The 13,331-nt window shown below is 38.2% G+C and overlaps 1 protein-coding gene across 2 annotated transcripts in view; it reads right to left on the bottom strand.

Annotated features, from left to right (window-relative positions):
• The window catches only part of LOC108029318 (unconventional myosin-VIIa), a 792,260-nt gene that overhangs the window by 320,782 nt on the left and 458,147 nt on the right, over positions 1-13,331 (bottom strand). For both annotated transcript variants that reach the window (XM_050890354.1, XM_050890355.1), the window contains exon 7: positions 1,541-1,783. In XM_050890354.1, the coding sequence (XP_050746311.1) occupies positions 1,541-1,783 (243 nt within the window). The remainder of the gene's footprint in view (positions 1-1,540; positions 1,784-13,331) is intronic.

Here is a 13,331-nt window from a genome sequence, read left to right as displayed (position 1 = left end):
TATGAATGGTGAAATCTTGAAATCTATAAGAGCTAGAGATGGGACTTGGCATGCATAAACTGGGCTTCCTGCGCAACATATTTTGCCACCCCCACTTTCACGACCAAAACCCTCAAATCTTTCTGCCGCCCGCAAATCGGGAACATATCTAAAGTTTGTGAAACTCGTTACTGCCAACCCCGACAAGTTTATTGAATTCAAGGTGATAAATGTGTTGGTTTAACCCCAATGAACTGGTGGAGGAAGTGTTAAAAAAAAAATGATGACTATCGACTGGCTTCGGCGAGTACAAGAAACTTAAAATGATGCTCAGGTTTCACTACTGGTCAGGATTGGTTAATGACGTAATTTCATATATACAGTACTTTGAAGTCTCCAAAATCACGAAGGCTTCCAATAAAACCAACCAAACACTGATAAAAGTGGAAGCTGGTTTTTCTATCATTTATTTATTGACTTTTGTGTCCTTATTCACGCTACCGCACTGGAATTGTTTACATCTTCATAGTCCTAGAAAATTACCAAGAGCTTGTGCTTTAAAAGTTGCAGACCGATAGTTACAATGTATATGCCTCCAGAATTGTTTCACACATTTGGCTTTCTATAGGCGATTGTATCCTACAACGGGTCTGAGTTTAAATTTCAGTTTTTCTGAAACTATTGAGATACCAAAAATTTTCACAACACCTGACTCCATAAAAAAATATGTCAATAATAACATAGCAGCTCCGATAGAACTGGGATTAGCATCGAAGCAGAATCTTTTGTGTGCTAAAATCGACGGTGCATTTAGACATTGCAGTGTATGCTGGCTGACCATTTCTTGTGGCTAACATTCGAGTATTTTTGCAACATGATGAAACCGCAAGTGTGTTTGCGAAGCAGTTCTTAGACATTGGCATTACCCACAGATTTCTATCACATCACATATTCAAAAGAGGAGCTTATTCAGCGTGTTTTCCCAGATACTATATGGCGCAAAATATCAATAACCATAATTGGCTGGTTGAACGAGCAACATTGGCAGCAAAAAATAAAGATGTCGAAGATATCAATGCGACCATTCTGAATTTTGTTTTCCAGGACAGTTGGTTTCCTTCAAATCAGTCGACACTGTTATGAACCAGGACGACGTAGTCAACTATCCACCGGAGTTTTTCACTGGAATTACCAGTTTAAAGTAGACTTTGTTGTCATTATGCTGAGAATCATTAATCAACCTCGACTATGCAATAAAAAGAGACTGGCTGTGAAAATGTTGATGAATAACGTCATTGAGGCAACAATCATAAAAGAATAATTTAAAAGAGAAGTTGTCTTTATCCCGCAAATACCGATGATTCTAAGGGATTTAAGAATCGATTTAAAAGGCTTTAAATTTGCAGTATGTCTGGCCTTTGCGTTGACAATAAATCAATCGCAAGGACAGTACGAAGTCTACCGGGTCAGCTAGTATATTGATAATAAAAATAAATCTCAGACTGACAGACAGTGGTTGCGCTTCCCGCCCTTTTTATTGTTATATAAATTTAATACTTACGATTGATTGCTCTAATGCAAACACATAATGATTAAAAAATTTGTGTAGCTTTTCGTTGGTATAGTTTATACATAATTGCTCGAATGAGTTGTGAGAGAAATTTTCAAATCCAAAAATATCGAGAACTCCGAGAAATGTAGCTCCGTCTTGGCCTGGGTTTGTACAGTTATTTATTTTCGTAACCAGCCATGTAAATGTTTTCGAGTACAATGCCTTTGCCATGGCGTGTCGATTTTCCACAGCCTAAAAAAAGATAATTTCTTATTATAATATTATTTATAATGATACTATATTTCCTAGTGAAATTTTAAAAAATTTACATTTTAATTTAAAAAACCGCCGAAATAAATTGCTTTTTATTTCATTACCTATAATAAAAGGAATAATGTGCTTTAAATAAGGAAGTCACTATGTAAGAAGTCACTTAAAAAGTGGAAGATAGAACGACGATAGTACTAAAGTCACTTTTAAGTCACTTGTGGACGATAGAACACAATTAACATAAAACAAAGAGAAAACAAATTTTGTTTTTTTTAGAATGGGCTATTAATATGAAATTTCGCATGGCAACGAAGATGGACATAAATAAAATGTTTAAGCAGCAATTCCGACATGACAAGGACTGTGTATACAAGTGGTCAAAGCCCTTAAAGGAAGACAAGGAAAAGCGCTATAGTCGAGTGCCTCGACTACCAGATACCTGTTGCTTAGTTTAAGGGAGCAAAAAATGGAATAGATATATATAAGCAGAAAAGCGATATTTTAAGACGCCAACTACCGGCTATTTCAATAGATGTTATATGGGTGGCAGACAGATTTAAAGGGTTTAAACCGTTTGTGGGCGCTAGAGTGGGAGCGGCGCATTTTTTTTGTCGATAGGTATTGATAAAACAAACACATTTCAGTAATAATTTTGTTTCTATCAAAAAATCCTTGGTCTCCCACCTTTCTCATTCTCTACCATTGCTTTCCAAACTCTCTTACTATGCATTATTGGTGTTCAAACTCTCATCTTCTTCAAACTTGGTCTCCAAACTCTCTTCATCTGCAACTTGGTTTCGAAACTCTCTTTTCCTCCAACCTTGGTCTCAAAACTCTCTTCCTCTCCAACTGCTCTTCGCCGCATCGTTACTACGCGAATACGCCGCGTACCCGTTAAGCGACCGGCCATCTACTGTTACTGCTGCTGGGATTTTGGTGGATTTATTCAACTCCTCACAATTTATGGTCAGGTTCAAGGGCCTGTTTTTAAGATTACCCTTGTAGGTTTTAAGTTACATATAAATATTTAAGGCGCTAGATAGGTATATATATATTGATATGAACAGCGCTTATAAAACCTTAAATCTATGTCAATTAGTGTTCTTCTTTAACATTCTGCCAAGGGACGGCAAGATGAGGTGAAAAGGCTATCAATTTTTTAATTCTTTTCTTAAACAATAAAAACATATTTATTTATTTGCTTGTAACTTATTATTTTACACCTTTCAACGGTCTATCGAATGTAATTGCTTACAATCGTTGCCTTTTATTACTATGATTATTCTTATTATTGATCCAATTCCTAAAGAAACATGTCCGGAAATATAATATAAAAGGAAAATCTCTTAATTAAATATGATTGCCTTTTAAATATTGTATATCTTGATTAAGCTGAGAATTAGTGGAATACAATTTTAATGGATCTCAAACAACTTTTGGGTTTTGACTAGTAGCTCCTATATACGACATACAAGACCTTATAACAAGACCAATATTTAGAACTCTTAGCGTTGGTAAATTAATTAACTGAATTACATTTTTATCTTGGAATTAAAGGAAACCTTAAACAACCAACTACTTTTTTTAAAGAATAATAAGGTAGGTCCAGATTTGCTGGTAATCGTATTTTACGGGATAATGGAGCTTCGGTCAACTGTATAGTTGTTGTGTATGCATTAATTAAATTAAACAGTTCAGGAGATAGAGGGAAAAATCTCTAATTAAGTCAAAAAAGAAAAGGAATGCTTTTCAACGGATTAAACAGTCCAGAAATTTTGAGGCTTTTATCGAGGGGCAGGTAGATCTTAGCTTCAGAAAGCTGAGCGTGCCACAAGAATCAATAGAGCCGATGAAACGACTTGAAATCCAAGATCACTATAATGATCTAATCCATGCTCGTGTGAAAATAAAAACAATACAAACAAAATGGTTTCTGATGTTAAAAACTTTATTAATTTATGTGACACTATACAGCTACTAAACTATGCAACCACCTCAAAAGCGGCAATGCCACACACATGAACCACAGCGTTTTATTCAACAATAGATTGCTTAAATGTAGGACCCTATCCCATCAGTAAGTCTGAATATGCAAGCTTATTCGTGGTTCCATCTTTATCCAGTGAAGCTTTTAGTGCTGAAATCTGACATTTAAAAGTAATCATGTAATCTTTTTAAGTGTATCTCAAGCTATTCAAACTCTGCACTCTTTACATCATTCACTAATAATCTGCCTCTAGTCCTAAGAAAGTCAAGTGTATTTTTTAACGATGACGAAATTAAGCTGTGCCAGCACTGAGCCTCACTTTACAATCTGATTATGATGCATTTGAAACTTTGAGCAACGATCAAAGCTTAAAATAAATTGAATAATAAGAAGCACCTATATCAGCCTGCGGAGGAGCTGCATGCCTGCCAGATGCTGTCCGCTGTCGAAGTACCCGCCTTCTGCCGCAGCGCTAGTATGGTCATGGAGCAGAAGCGGGCCGGAGTAAGCCATACACATTAAACACCAGACGAAGGAGCTAAGAAGAGGAGAGAGAAAGTATAAAATTTGTTACTTACCCATTAAAGGTGCAGAATGCAAAATCATGAACCAGGCAAGAGAGCGCCTCTAAAGGCGGTCGATTGTGCGATTGATAAGCACAAGAAAATTGGAATATCTGTTAAGGTAAACATCGCGGCAAGGAACTGGCAACGCCGCCCCTGAAGAGTGTCGAGGGAACGTCGACGGAGCAACGGGGGAGCACCGAGAGAATCAGAAGGAGCATGGCAAGGACTCAAAGGCTAGAACATGCAAGAAAACGCCAGAGCGTTGGAACGAGGATTTTTTAAATGTTTCCCGAAGTAAAAAGTTAGTGTGAGGAGTTGAACAACTCCACACAAGTAAGTAGCCGGCCGCTTACCACGTAAGCGGCGAATTGCGGTAAGCGGCAAAAAGCGGTTGGAGAAGAAGAGAGTTTGGATGTCAAGTTGGAGAGGAAGATAGTTTGGACGGGAATCAGCGGGATATTTGACTGTGCCGGAAACTTTGGACAAGGAGAGGAAGTACCACATTTCAGCAGCGGAGCGGCACACACATGCGTCATGGTAACCAGCGGGACGTCAGCATAAGGCAGGACTTCGGTTGAAAGCGGCGCCTAAAAGACAAGTGGGTCAAGCTGGAGCCATGAACTTTGGACCCGGCGTGGAGAGATTCGGTTCGAACAACAGTTTCCTATAAAAAGCCGCAGAGCTCTGGCCGCAGAGGATCAGTGGATCACAGGCAGTCGAGACAAGCAGTCGATCATGGTCAGTCACACCACCAAGATTTCAAAAGTGCACAGTCAGTCGACCAATTACAACGAAGTCAAGGCGTGGAAGCAAGTTCTCTACGTCGAGACGTTCGGCATTGGGATACCAGAAATCTCCGAATTGAGACAATGGAAGCTGCGTTCAGTCTGTCAGAGTTTAAGCAGTGAAGGTCTTCGACAAGAAACCGTGAGCTTGAGAAGCCTGTCTAAACCCAGTGTACCTTGCCCCAAGCACGTCAAGTGGAATAAGAGCAGGTCCTGGCGCGATCAGCCAAAAGGGAGAGCGGTCATTCTGGTCATCTTAGTCGGTGAGGCTTCCCTAAGCCCGCATGGCTGACCCACTCGCGAGTTCGAGTAGTTGTCAGCTAGTCGCCCAGTCCGCGCCAGCCGTGGCGGTCATATGCCAGAAATCATATATAAAATGTAATGTCACAAGATTATCTTTCGAATAAAAAAAAATTCATGTCAATCGAATAATCCATCGTAATTTTATTCTATACCTCTAAAAAAAACACCCGATATATACATTTTGAAACTCTATTTAGCATATGTGGTTGTACTTGTAGGTACCAACTTAGGTACATAAATATCAAAAATTTGTGTCTGCCCACGCTATGCAGTTCGTCGGTAGTTGCTGCAATGACAGAGACCGCGTAGATCATCCGATATCACCGCTATGATAAAGCTTTTAGTAATGCATAGAATAGTGGGAGTACAGACTCCAGAAAATTTCCCGCACAATTATATGCATTGAAATATACACATGTAAATTCTTCTGTAACTGGCAGTGTTAGTACTTCAAGTGAGAAATAGCAAGGTTACCCACGTAAAGTTCACGTAAGCTTTGGCAAAAGTGGATTTTTATAAGATCCGTAAATTAATAGTGCGCCATTTAAAACTGGGATCAAACAAAAATCCGAAACATTCAGAAGGCGAAAATTCCAAATTCAGCCACCGAATCGATCATGGAAATCTTCCACAGTCCAGGCACGCTTAAAATTGGCTAATTTGATCCGAGATAATTTTTGAACCGGCTAAGAAAACCGCCCAATTTTTATACGGCAAAGCGTCGGCCCACTGGGCCCAGTCAGTGCAAACACGTGGGAATACGGATAAGGCAACCGCCTCATCCTTCAGCCGTCAAGTACTAGCTATCTTTCTTCGATTGCTATGCCTACGACAACCCGAAAATAAAAGCAACTTTAAAGTTTCTGGATTTATCCCCAAAAGGACCACTTTTACTGTAAAATCCAAACCAGTACAGCTGTCATAACTGTTCGTACCCAAGGGTGACCAGTACCCAACCAATCAAGCAGTAGCACAGTTGGGGAATCAGGATCACCCACTGGTAAAGTCTGCCGAGCCAACTACGCTAACTGCTACAATCATCGAAAACCACTGACCTACTCTTGAAGATAACTCATGTCAGTAAACTTCCGTGTTCCAAGTAGTTTATAAGCAAGTACCAACTTAAGAATAAATCAGTTATTAACGCACTAATAACTCCACGGTTCTACTTTCTTCTTCTGGGAATAGGCCTTGTAACACTTCTGAACTAGCAGCTAACCTCCGGTAGCTCGCACCGCATCGCCTCTCCGTCTATCGTGACACGACCGACCTGCCATAAAAGCGTCCATAAAGTATATATATTCTTGATCACTAGACGAGTCGATCATGCCCTTCTGTCCGTCCGTTTCTACGCAAACTAGTCCCTCAGTATAAAGCTATAAAGCTGAAATTTTTCAAAAGTCTTCTTTTTAATTAGTTCTGAATTTCGATTTTAATTTTATCAAAATCGGACGACTATATCATGTAGCTGCCATACGATCGATCGAAAAATCGGTGTGAAAATAATGCTCTTTGACATATTATCTAATAATATTAGGAATATAATTTTTTATATTTTTATTTCGAATTTAATTTAATAAAAATCGGACTACTCTAACATATAGATGTAAAAAAACGGTCTGAAATAAGGAATAAATAAATTTTTTTTTAATATCACTGAAGTCAGCAACAATCCGTAAAAATTTCACATAGTGTTACAAAAGTTGATTACTTCTTATAACTGCATGGATATACCAACTTCGTCGGAAGGTATGTAACAGGTAGAAGGAAACGTTTCCGACCCCATAATGTATATATATTCTTGATCAGGATCACTAGCCTAGTCGATCTATCCATTTCCGTCTGTCTGTCTGTCCGTATGAACGCTGAGATCTAGAAAACTATGTATACAGCTTAAATTGATTGATTGATTTCTACGAGAAACCAGATCATATAGCTCAGGAAAAGAAGTTTATGAAATTAAAATTATTAACAACAACAAAAAAAAGGGAATTTGATTAAAATGTTTTTGTTTAGCTTGAATACACATTAACGAAAAAATAGTAAAATATTTTTCGCAAGCGTTTAAATCAACTATAATTTAAATAAAGAAGAAGTATATTTGCATACTGCACGAAACCACTGTTTCGAGTAACTCAATATAAATTTCTGCATTTGTTCTAGTCGGTATAAAACAGAGTGGATCCATCCCAGCCCAAACCATTAATTATCCTCCACTATGCTTTCGTTAATGGCAGACTTGTCTTGGTTGCCTTTTGTCGCGCCAGTACTTTTGATAGGAGTCAGGATAAAATAAATATTTTTTCGTCGGAAAATATATTCAGAAAGATTGGAAGTTGACTTTGGCAAGCCTAATTTTCTATATTTTTGAAGTTATAAAAAATAAACACATTTAGTAACACCATGTAAAAACAACACCATATTAAAAACAAATTATTTCATTATTTTTTTCAGACCGTTTTTTTGACATCTATATGTTAGAGTAAATTGAATTCGAAATTCTTAAAAATATAAAAAATTATATTTCCAAAATAGTGAGTAAATATGTAATTATGCTTAAAAAGCGCTAAAGCTTTAATTTGTTTCATACTAATTTCCCGCCAATTTTCTGATCGTTCCTATGACAGTTATATGATATAATCGTCCAATTTTGATAAAATTTAATTCGAAATTCAAAACTAATTAAAAATTGTTATTTCCAAGCGTAGGAGGTTATATGTTAAAAAACACCGAAATTATAATTTTTTCATATTATTTTACCACAATTTTCCGATTGTTCCTATTGCAGCTAAATGATATAGTCGTCCGATTGTGATAAAATTAAAATCGAAATTCAAAACTAATAAAAAAATTCTATTTCTAAAAGTATGAGGTTATATGTCAAAAAACACCGAAGCTATAATTTGTCCGATTTTTATTAAATTAAATTCTTAAAAGTATAAACAAATAATATTATAAGACTCCATATAATTTGTAATATAATAAACTTTTGAACTCGAAAGAAGCACGTTTGTTTCTGATTTTGCACATTTTCCAAAAGATATGAAGCTTCCCGTAAACAATTCTCATTTTTGGAATCAGTACCTTACCTTTCTTAATTATTTGAAAATAGTCATCCATAATTGTTACATCCGTTAATGGAATGCTAAATGAGTTGAGTTAAACGCCCGGAGAGTGCAGACGTGTTTTGTGCGAGCTCCGGAAAAAGTAGCTTAATAGTAAAAAACACATAACTGAAGTAGTGTTATAAAGGCAATAAAAAAAACTAAAAAAAAATTACAATAATTAGTGCTATATATCAAAATATCAAACTAAGAAGTGCCACGAGTAATAGGTCAATAAGCGGCGATTCAAAAATGAGCACAGAAGCAGCTAAATCTCTTATTTCACAGCCCTTCATACAGAAGTAGAAATAACTAGCTATACAGACTGTCATGGATCGTTATAACCAAATCAAACGGAAGCTAAGCCCGCAAAATAAAAGCAGCGAACAACCAGGAGCATCTAGTAACAACAGACTCGCCGTGTTGTCGGATATTGAAAATAATCAATACGAAGCTTGACATGCTGTACAAAAAACGACAAAGCCAACCAATTTACGTAAGGGAACGGAACTCAAATGACCTAGTAAATAAAATTTTTTCGCTGGTCGGGAATGACAACTTTTATGTTACTACTCTTGTCAAAGGGAATATTCACGAAACAAAGCGTCAAGCTAAAACTAAAGATCAATTCAGAGCTGTAACCAAATATCTAGACGAGGCTAAGAAACCCTGCTACACATACCAGCTCAAGAGTAGCAAGGCCTTGCAAGTAGTGCTAAGGGGCATAGAACCCGACGTATCGAACAATGAGATAACTGAAAAAAGAAGGATTCTTCGCAATACATATTATTAATATTTTCAACAGAAATAAAAAGCCGCAATCACTCTTTAATGTCAAACTGTAGAAAGAAAGCAGAGACTGAAAGAAAAATGAAGTGCACCCGATCTACAAACTGCAATTCATGTTGCATAGAAGGATTACTGTTGATCCCAGAAGCTTAATGCTCTGGGCAAAATATAATGAAAGATCAGCAAGCAATAGGACTAATACTAAACAGCATCAAAACCATGATGCTGACTTTACAACAGGGTATGATGGAATTTATGTCCTTTATGAACAAAACGATGCAAAACCCTATGGAAAATCAAAACATTTTAATAAAATTGCTCACATCCCAACAATCTAAATAATCTATGTCTTGCCCTCAAATATCTATGTGGAATGCCAATGGCGTTTTACGGCACAAACTTGAATTAACTTATTTCCTCAATAAAAACCAAATAGATATAATGCTACTGGCTACTGAAACGCATCTAACAAGTAAATACAACTTTCAAATAAGAGGTTATACTCCATATTACACAGATCATCCGGACGGTAAGGCCCACGAAGGAACCGGAATCTCAATCAGGGAACGCATTAATCACCACTTTCATCGGAGGATTGCAACAAATTATTTGCAGGCTACGTCTACAAAACTACAAGCAGGTAACGGCAGTATCACTATAGCTGCTGTCTGTTGCCCACCGCGTATTACAATAACTGAAGATCAATTCATGAACTTTTACAATTCACTCGGAGATTGATTTAGCAGGGGGAAATGCAACGCCAAGCACATGCACTGAGGATCACGACTCGTGACCCCTAAAGGAAGGCAACTGTATAATGCAATTATAAATTTGAGCAACAATCTCGACAATGTCTTCTCTGGCAGTCCCACATAGTGGCCAACTGATCCCAGAAGACTTCCGGTCCTAATTGACTTCGCTGTGACCAAGAACATGCCAATAAATTTAGTAAGCTATCGGACTTATCATCGGATCACTCTCCTATTTTAATACCACTCCTTCAAAAACCGAATGTAAACAAGCACACCTTCAGGCTGACCTCGCTTAGAACTAACTGGTTAAAGTACAAAAAGTAGGTATGTTCCCACATTGAGCTAACACTACAATTAAACATTGAGAATGACATCGACTTCCGTGCTGATGCCCTGGAGTCAGTACTCTTGGCAGCAGCCAACATTTCAACACCATAAGAGACCATTGTGCGTAGCAACCAATACAAACTAAACGGCAAATCGGAAAAAACGACGCCTAAGACGGACTTTGCAATCCTGCAGATTTCCCCAATCGAAGCAACTCTTTAATGAAGCCACCCGCTGACTTACCAAAACCCTCAAGTACGAAGGGCTTGCACAGCGTCGGTACATCGAGAAACTACCGCCGACCAAACGCCTCCACAAACTATTTTTAATTACCGCCGCTTAGCCCAGAAATCGCAATTAACCTCAACGTGTTTCAAGCATCTTAAATTAATAATGTCATTAGGAAGCAATTAAAACCGAAAAAGGCTTCAGGGGGCGACCAAATAACGCCAAAAATGATAATTGAACTTCCAAACTGCGCAGTGGATATTATATGTAAACAATTTAACGGGATCACAAAACTTGGCTACTACCCCAAAGAATGGAAAAAGTCTGGGGTAACAGGCCAATAAGCTTCTTTCATGCCTCTCCAAATTACTATAAAAATTTAGCTCACGCGCAAAACACCGTATTTAAACAAGTAAAACTTAATCCCGGCACATCAATTCGGGTCTCTAGAAAGCCACGGAACCATCGAGCAAGTAAACCGGATAACATCACAAATTCGTACAGCCTTTGAACATCGGGAATATTGTAGTGCGATATTCATCGACATCTCTCAGGCTTTCGACCGAGTGTGACTTGAAGGCCTCATGCATAAAATCATAACATTACTGCGTTAGTAACACCATGTAAAATTTTTAAGGATTGTGGCCAGCTTCATTGATATTAAAAAAATTATTATTTCATTATTTCTCTGACCATTTCTTTAACAGCTATATGTAAGAGTTATATTTCCAATGGTTATAGAATAATATGTCAAAAAACACCGAAGCTATTATTTGTTTCATATTAATTTCCCACCAATTTTCAGATCTTTCTTATGACAGCTAGATGATAGTCGTCCGATTTTGATAAAATTTAATTCAAAATTCAAATTCAATTAAAAATTGTATTTCCAAGCGTAGACGGTTATATGTTAAAAAACACCAAAGATATAATTTTTTTTTAATTTTTTCCCCGTTAGTTCCTATGGGAGCTATAAGATACAGTGGTCCGATCCGGCTAGTTCCGACTTATACAAGGTGAGTTCCAAAGTAAACAGGACTTTTTGACCGAAAATTTGGGCTCACAAAAAGTGCGTGCGCGGTTTGTTCCGCACAAATTGACAAAAATTGCTCAGAATTAAACATTCGGACATCATTAAAAAGGCAAAAAAGACACAAGATTGTGACTGGTGACCAAACGTGGTGTTTTTAATATGATCCCGAAACGAAACGCCAGAGTGCTGAATGGAAACCCAAAAAATCGCGCCTGGACAATTCAAAAGTGAAGACAATGCTGATTTGTTTTTTTGATTCCATGGGTATTGTCCACAAAGAATTTGTTCCACCCGGCCAAAACGTTAATCTACCTTGGAGTTTTAAAGCGTTTGGAGCGCCGTATTCGACGTGTTCGGCCCGGATATCGCGAAGATGGAAGTTGGTGTTTGTTTGCACGATAATGCGCCGTCTCATCGATCGACGCTTGTGTCCGACTATTTTCACACACACACCACATCACATTTTAACCATAAACCACTTCCCGTATTCACCTGATATGGCACCGTGCAACTTCTATCTTTTCGGAAAAATCCATTTGCCGATGAAAGGAAAGCGTTATGCAGACGTAGAGGACATTCAAAAGGCTTGCATCGGCATACTGGCGGCCATACCGGGCAATGAGCTAAAACACTCGTTCGACATGCTTAAGGACCGTGCAAAACGCTGTATTAAAGCAGAAGAAGGTTAATTTTAATAAAATAAATTGATTTTGCCGAAAAAAAACTATTAGTTCTGTCTTTTTTTAAAAATCCTGTTTACTTTGGAACTCACCTTGTATCCTACTACAGGTAGAAAGAAGAATTTTGATAAAGTTTCAGCCCGATAGCTTTAAAACTGAGAGACTAGTTTGCGTAGAAACGGACGGACAGACGGACGGGCAGACGGACGGACAGACGGACATGGCTAGATCGACTCGTCTTGTGACGCTGATCAAGAATATATATACTTTATGGGGTCGGAAAGGTCTCCTTCACTGCGTTGCAAACTTCTGACTGAAATCATTATACCCTCTGCAAGGGTATAAAAAAAGGCGTGGTAACGCACCCTTTTTGCAGGACATACATGTTATATCATTAAAATAGATAGAAATTGTGTGGCACCGCCCATTGCACGACACCCATTGCATTCGGCAAGCAGAGGCTGCAAAGCAAAGGCCTGCTGTATGCTCTGCAAGCGCAAAAAGGAGAAGGACTGTGACCACCCAACAATGAGTGGAAAATGTCCGTACTTCAGGAGGGCTTTGGGGCAAATGAAGATTCTTCAGATCAACCTAAACCACTGCGAGGTTGCCCAATCGTTGCTGGAGCAAAATGTCATCGAGCAAAACGTAGACATGGCACTCATAAGCGAGCAATATAGAAATAAAAACTCCGGTGAATGGCTAGCAAATAGTAGAAAAAAATCGGCAATATGAAGCTGGAAACCCAAGGCGCCAGATTAGCAGGAAAAAAGCGAAAATTGGTTCGCCAGGGCCCATGTGCAGAGGCAGGGGAAACTCCCATCAAAGAAAAGACCGGCATACTGGTGGAACCAATCCATTGCGGAAGCCAGGAAAGAATACCATAGAGCAAGACGCGCATACCAACGAGCAAGAGGAAGACTCGAATTTAGGGCACTTCAGATATACTACAGGGAAAAAAGACGAGCCCTGGAAA

This window comes from Drosophila biarmipes, unplaced genomic scaffold, assembly GCF_025231255.1.
Source record: "Drosophila biarmipes strain raj3 unplaced genomic scaffold, RU_DBia_V1.1 ptg000022l, whole genome shotgun sequence".
Taxonomy (NCBI): domain Eukaryota; kingdom Metazoa; phylum Arthropoda; class Insecta; order Diptera; family Drosophilidae; genus Drosophila; species Drosophila biarmipes.
The sequence above is the reverse complement of the archived record's forward strand: the minus strand, read 5'-3'. Positions and strand labels throughout refer to the sequence as shown.